At 38.1% G+C, this 8,057-nt stretch overlaps 1 protein-coding gene across 1 annotated transcript in view; it reads right to left on the reverse strand.

The window, feature by feature from the left end:
- Nucleotides 1-3,953, reverse strand: part of LOC307247582 (H-2 class II histocompatibility antigen, E-S beta chain-like) — a 14,491-nt gene extending 10,538 nt beyond the window's left edge. Inside the window, exons 1-3 of the mRNA XM_080023756.1 lie at nucleotides 3,879-3,953; nucleotides 3,472-3,741; nucleotides 2,854-3,067 (exon numbers count right to left, since the gene is read on the reverse strand). Coding sequence (XP_079879882.1) covers nucleotides 2,854-3,067; nucleotides 3,472-3,741; nucleotides 3,879-3,939 — 545 coding nt within the window. The 5' untranslated portion in view covers nucleotides 3,940-3,953. The remainder of the gene's footprint in view (nucleotides 1-2,853; nucleotides 3,068-3,471; nucleotides 3,742-3,878) is intronic.
- Nucleotides 3,954-8,057: the final 4,104 nt, after the last annotated feature.

The following is an 8,057-nucleotide window of genomic DNA, read 5'->3' on the forward strand; positions in this document are numbered from 1 at the left end:
TCATAATATAGCATGTCTATATATGTGTGTGTTTATATATGTATATGTGTGTGTGTGTGTGATTATATATGTCTATATATGTGTGTGTGTGAGATTTATTCTGCATATACGTGTGTGTGTATATGTGTGTATGTATATGTGTGTGTGCGTGTGTTTATGAATATGTGTGTGTGTATATATATGTATTGTACATATATATGTATATATATGTATGTATATCTATATATGTGTCTGTATATATATACATGTGTATATATATGTGTGTTTATATGTGTGTGTGTGTGTCATTATATATGACTATATATGTGTGTCATTAAAGATGTATATATGTGTGTGTGTATATGTGTGCCATTATATGTCTATATATGTATACATACACAGTATATGTATATATGTGTATGTATGGATGTATGTATGTATGTATGTATGTACGTGTCATTATATAGGTCTATATATGTGTCTGTATGTGTCTATGTTTGTGTGTGTCATTATATATGTATATATGTGTGTGTGTTTTTATGTGTATATATGTGTGTTATTTTATATGTGTATATATGTGTGTGTGTATATGTGTGTTATTTTACCTGTGTATATATGTGTGTGTATATACGTATATAGATCTATATATGTGTGTCTGTATATATATGTGTGTGTATGTGTGTGTGTCATGATATGTGTATATATATATATATATATACGTGTGTGTGAATATGTGTGTGCGTGTGTTATTTTACATGTATATATGTGTGTGTATATATATATATGTGTGTGTATATACGTGTATGTATATATATATATATATATGTATTGTACATATATATGTATATATATGTATGTATATCTATATATGTGTGTCTGTATATATATACATATGTGTGTTTATATGTGTGTGTGTGTGTCATTATATATGACTATATATGTGTGTCATTATATATGTATATATGTGTGTGTATATGTGTGCGTGTCATTATATGTCTATATATGTATACATACACAGTATATGTATATATGTGTATGTATGCATGTATGTACGTATATGTGTGTGTGTGTCATTATATAGGGCTATATATGTGTCTGTATGTATATGTGTGTGTCTATATATATGTGTGTGTATGTATATGTGTGTGTTTGTGTGTGTGTGTGTGCGTGTATATATGTGTCATTATATATGTATATATGTGTGTGTTTTTATGTGTATATATGTGTGTGTATATACGTATATAGATCTATATATATGTGTCCGTATATATATGTGTGTGTTTACATTTACATTTAGTCATTTATCAGACGCTTTTATCCAAAAAGACTTACAATTGTTCAAACACCGACGGACGCAGCCATCAGGAGCAATTAGGGGTTAAGTGTCTTGCTCAAGGACACTACAGCATGCTAGCAGGAGGAGCCTGGGATCCAACCAGCAACCTTTGGATCACTAGACCACCAGCTCTACCGCCTGAGCTACCATCCCCCATATATATATGTGTGTCTCTCTCTATATATATATATATATATATATATATATATATATATATATATATATATATATATATATATATACAGACAGTGTATGTGTATGTGTATTAATGTATCTATATCTATATACTGTATGTGTGTCTGTATATATGTGTGTGAGTGTGTGTGTGTGTATGTGCATGTGTGTGTGTGTCATTATACGTGTGTATATACATATATATACGTGTGTGTAAACTGAATGTGTGTGTGTCATTATATATGTGTGTGTGTGTGTGTGTGTATGTATGTATGTATATGTGTGTGTATGTGTATATATGTGTGTGTATATATGTGTGTGTGTGTGTCATTATATACAGTATGTATATACTGTATGTACGTGTGTGTATATATGTGTGTGTTTATTTATGTGTATGTGTATATATTTGTGTGTGTGCGTGTGTGTGTGTGTCATTATATATGTATATATGGGTGTGTGTGTGTGCGTGTGTGTGCGTGTATATATTTAGGTGTCTTTGTCATTATATATGTATATATGTGTGTGTATGTGTATATATGTGTGTGTGTGCATGTGTATATATGTGTGTGTATCTATGTATATATATGTGTGTGTATGTATATATATGTGTGTATATGTGTATTTATGTATGTATATATGTGTATGTATATATATTTTTTTTTTCATATATATATGTATATGTGTATATTTATATATATAAATATATGTATGTGTGAGTGTGTGTATAAGTTGGTATGCGTGTATATACTGTATGTGTGTGTGTGTGTGTCATTATATATGTACAGTGGTGCCTTGACTTACAAGTTTAATTCGTTCCGTGACAGAGCTCGTAATTCAATCTGCTCGTATAGCAAATCAATTTTCCCCATTGAAATTAATTGAAATGCCATTAATCCGTTCCAGCCCCAAAAAAAACACCCCAATTTATGTATATGTATGTGACAAATAATCTCTTGAACTTGAACTTGATGTGTATATATATATATATATATATACACGTGTGTGTGTGTGTGTATATAATGTTTTTTTACTGGCTTTAATGAAGTGGAGTTCAATTGAGGAAACAATCGTACAGAGTTTGGTGCATTTGATGTGCGGTCCGACACGTTGCAAAGACAATCATGGATTAAAATCATCTCAGTCGTGACCATGGAATATTCACGATCACGCACATTACTCCTGGTTACCCCGCCCTCTACCGGTTGGAGCGCCACGCCACATGGCAACACCCCCTGTGAAGTGCACCACGGGGCGAATGGGACACACCCTCTCTACATCGATGGTAGTAACCACAGCGGGTGTGGGTTCAAGTGGGCGGTGCTGGAGTGGTCGGGGCGAGTTGCGGGCGGCGACGGCTTACTGACCGGGGAGTGTACTCCAGGTGTGAGTGGATCTGGTAGTACCAGTCGCCGTCTTCCAGCTCGTCAGTGGAAGTGACCTCGGAGGTGATGGGATGTCCGTCTCTCAGCCAGGTCACGCTGATTTGTTTCGGGTAGAAGTCATACACGCTGCACATCAGCATGGCCGTGTGCTTGCCACCAGGGGGCGACACCGAGCTCAGCGTCATGTACGGCTTGGCTGGAAAAACACGACGTTGAGAGGAAAATCAGCATGAGCGGCAGGAGTGTTTGGAGTACCTGGTGTTTGCCACTAGGTGGCGCCAGTGAAACACTTGAGTTTATCCACCTCGAGGTTCACTATCAACAAGCAGGAGTGTTCGTCATAATATTCTGCTCATTTACAGATATAGGTTTTGTGTCGTTTTTATGAATCAAAGTTCGAAAAGTGAGTTCTTTTGATCCGGTACTCACACATCATCCGAGAAGAACACATTAAAACAACGAAAAACCTTTCTGTTCTGCACGCGTTATTTAATGTGTAGAAGTGTACGAATAAAAATCACTTTAATCCGCGTTTTAATGAACGATAAACTTAAAAGGTAACCTGCTTGTAAACGTTTACAACGGGATTATTGCGCTCACCTGTTTTGCCCAGTATGTTGTTGTACCAGTTCTTAATGTTATGTTGACAGTAAGACTCCACTTGACCCTTTCTTATGGGCAGCTCTTCACCGTTGTTCCACCGATCTGCGTTCATCATCCCGAGGGGCGTGTATCCAACAAACCTCCCCACAGTGCTGTTGAACCTGATGAACTCCAACTTGTTGTAGTAATAAGACTCAATCAACTCTATGTCAGGCAGCTCCGTGGAGTTAAACACGCAGCGGGAAGCGACAAAGTTCTCAAATCCATCTGACGGAGTAAAGAGAAAAAAAAAAGTTATTTCATTCCGCGAAGCCCCTGCACGCTCAACCATCACCATTTCATATCAACAATTCCCACGGCTTTTGGAAGTTGATAGCAGGTGTAAAATGTGTGATTCCGCCTACCTGCTCCGTACACAGAGAGTAAAATCAAGGAAAAGCGCAGGAGGAGCTGAGACGAGCTCATGTTTCCCTGTTGAGTCTCCACAACTAAGTGACGGGAATCTGACAAACTGGACTTTAAAAACCAATGTGGACGCCACAGCCCGGTCACATGGCCGCCTCGTCACCGGTTGCCCGGCAGACGACTGAGACAAGACGAGCGCCACAATCCAAGTCTCGTCTTAAATGACATTTCCAAAAATAATGAAATGGGACTTTTTGTAAGTACTCGGGCTTTCAAACGATTCAAATAATTATATGATGGTCCGCAAATTGTACCCTAAAAAATATTATGCAGCTTAAAAGGCATAATATTCTCAATTATTGAGAAGAAAAACACAAAATATTCTTTATCCAAATGAAATTTAATGGCATTTTCACCATAAACAAGCCACTATCGTTCTCAATTCTTCAGCACTGCATTGCTCAGACAAACAAGCCTGTCAACACGAAATGTTATATCAAAACATGGAAAACAATCAAATAAAAATAAATAACAAATAGTAATTTTGCTGTGAAAGAAAAGGCTATTTTTTGGGGTAATTGGCACCCCATGACTTTTCTTAATGATGATTATAATATTTTAGCCCTACTATATTATTGAAGCTTCAAGAGGTTATTTGTCATGTACAGACTCAAAGACTTAAATATATATGTGAGACTCTATCATAGACCAGACTCAGTTTGGTCATGTTACAATAACATCCGACTGGTCTTTGATTTGTTTGGTTATAATGATCTTGGTGATAGCGATGGCTTCATTTTCTTCCTTGATTCATACAAGGCTTTTGATTCTGTGGAGCATGGATTGGTTTTAAAAGCCCAATCAAAAACGGGCCTTGGGGATTTCTTTTGTAAAGCTGTTGAAACTCTCGATGAGAATGCTACAAGCTCAATTCAATTTTAAAAAAGCTACTTCTACCAGATTCAACCTTTGTCGTGGTATCAGACAAGGTTGGCCAATCTGGGTGGATCGCTTTTTAATCGCTGCTCAATTTCTTGCTGCAAATGTCTCTGTGGTAGATCTGCCTGCCGCACGCCACCCGGGTGCCGTTTTCAGGGTCCTCTTGCACAGAGACACTGACCACAGGGTAGAAAACACAAGTTTTATTGTAGAGAGTGACATTTCTATAACAATGCAATTATAGTATCCTAAAAATTCCTATCAAATCAGCAAACGTTCATGAGTGATCTCTGTTAGCGTGGTCTCCGCACTGGGGCTATCCAGGCTTAAACCACATCAAAAATAAAAGCTGGCATCCGTTGCCTTGTACAGGGGACCCTGTCAGCAGCTAGAATGTAGTTTCCTTTTTCACGTCTCCAAAATAAAAGGTTTTACGACTTTTTGAAATCTGCAAAGTAGTTTGAGGACAGCCCAGCAACCCTGCTGCACCACTCCCAAGGCTGACAGAGGGCTATCCCCCTCTCCTGACCCCCAGCACCCTGCCTCCAGACCCCCCAGCACCGTGCCTCCAGACCCCCAGCACCCTGCCTCCAGACCCCCAGCACCCTGCCTCCAGACCCCCAGCACCTTGCCTCCAGACCCCCAGCACCCTGCCTCCAGATCCCTACCACCCTGCCTCCAGACCCCCAGCACCCTGCCTTCTAGCCCTGAATTTCTCTGGAATATCTGATGGAACCTGGAGTTTTCCAGGAGACATTACTATGACAGTACGACACTAGATTGTTTTAAATACTCTGCATGGAGAGTTGCAGCAGGTTATGGTTTGAGAGTGTAAGTAGTTGGCAGCGGGTTAGGGTTGGCTCAGTATTTGGCAGCAGGTTAGAGTTGGCTCAGTATTTGGCAGCAGGTTAGAGTTGGCTCAGTATTTGGCAGCAGGTTAGGGTTAGTTAGGGTAGGGTTCGTTTTCAGCATGTTAGGGTAAGGTTACGTTATTAGTTGGCAGCAGGTAATCAGAATCAGAATCAGAATCAGAAATACTTTAATAATCCCAGGGGGAAATTACTTTTGTTACAGCTCCAATCTACATACAACATATTTACATACAACATATTAACATACAACATATAATAATTATTAAGAAACATATTTATATATAAATAAATATATAAACATATCTATATACACATGGTAAAATGTAAGATGTACAGTTAAAAATGTGCAAGAAGAAGAAAGTGCAGAAGTGGATAACTGTGTTTTGAGGTCAGATTACAGAGAGGGGGTGTCTGACTCTCTGAGGGAGGCGTTGTAGAGGTTGATGACCACAGGCAGGAATGACTTCCTGTGGCGCTCTGTGCTGCATCTGGGTAAGAGGAGTCTTCTGCTGAAGGTGCTCCTCTGCTGGGCCAGTGTGTCGTAGAGAGGGTGTGAGACATTGTCCAAGATGGACTGAAGCCTGGACAGCATCCTCCTCTCTGCCACAAATAATTATTAAGCAAATAATTATATGATAGTACTCAGGTTTAAGTCAGTAGTTGGGAGCATGTTAGGGTTAGTTAGGCTGAGGTCAGTGGTTAGCAGCAGGTTAGGGTTGTTTAGGCTAAGGTCAGTAGTTAGCAGCATGTAAGGGTTAGTTAGGGATAAGTCAGTGGTTGGCAGCAGGTTAGGGTTAGTTAGTAAAGTTAGTGAAGTAAAAGACACAACATCCCACAACATGTTGAGAGTGTCCCGACCAGATCTGTACCTCCTATGTGATGTACAGTGTCACCTTATGGCAATGGAGATGTATGTGTGTTACGGGTCGCAGATGCTGCGCATGCATCTCCCATCAAATGTTAAGTACTGACCAACAAACGTAATTTATTATTGGCATGTTTTTGTATTTTTTTTTTTCAACAATTCCAAATATGTATATATACTTATATATATATATATATATACACACACACACACACACACACACACAGACACACACACACACACACACACACCTGCAAGAACATTAAAACCACTGACAGGTGAAGTGAATAACATTGATCATCTGGTTCCAATGACACCTGACAAGTGGTGGGATATATTATTATTATATATATACTGTTATATATTATTATTATATATATATAATGTTATGTATTATTAGTATATATAGTGTTATATATTATTATTATTATTATATATAATGTTATGTATTATTATTATTATATATATATAGTGTTATATATTATTATATATATATAGTGTTGTATATTATTATTATATATATGCTGTTATATATTATTATATATATATATATATATACTGTATATATATATATAAATATACATATACTGTTATATATTATTATATATATATATATTCTGTTATATATTATTATATAAATACTGTTATATATTATCAATAAATATATACTGTTATATATCATTATTATATACACTGTTATATATTATATATATATACACTGTTATATATTAATATTATACGAGGCAGCAAGTGAACAGTCAGTTGTTGAAGTTGATGTGTTGAAGCAGCGTAAGGATCTGAGCCTCTTGGACAAGGAGCACATTGTGATGCTCGACGCCTGGGTCAGAGCATCTCCAAAACCACATGTCTTGTGGGGTGTTCCTGGTGTGCAGTGGTTAGTACCGACCAAAAGTGCTCCAAGGAAGGACGACCTGTGAACCGGCGACAGGGTCATGGACGCCTAAGGTTCATTAATGCATGTGGGGAGTGAAGTCCAGCCCGTCTGGTTTGATCCCACAGAAGAGCTACTGTAGCACAAAGTGGTGAAAAGTGAATGGTGCTATGATAGAAAGGTGTGTTATGGCACTGTGTTCCAGCACCTTCCGTCCGCACCCTGATTCTCTGCCTGTCCCCTGCCAGTTAAGTTTGCCTTTCCTGTCTGATCTCCTGGTTTTGATCCCTGCCTGTTTTTTGGGATAAACCTTGTGGGCTTTGATTTCTTACTTTATTGCTTTGGTGTCGTGCTGGTGGGTTCAAATCCCTTATGAGTCAGCGAGTGTAACAATTTCTGTATTTATGCTGGAACATCCCATAAGGGACCTGATGTTACTCATACCAATGTAAAATTGGGAACTCAGCCCAGTTCTCTCTCCCGCTCACACACACACACACACACACACACACAAAATGGGAACTGTAGTTGAAGCTACAAATTTCCCACTTCAGATGGATAGAAAAGCATTTTAAAATATGCAATGTATATTGATGACTTATAGTTATAT

This window comes from Zeus faber (assembly GCF_960531495.2).
Source record: "Zeus faber genome assembly, chromosome: 22".
Taxonomy (NCBI): Eukaryota; Metazoa; Chordata; class Actinopteri; order Zeiformes; family Zeidae; genus Zeus; species Zeus faber.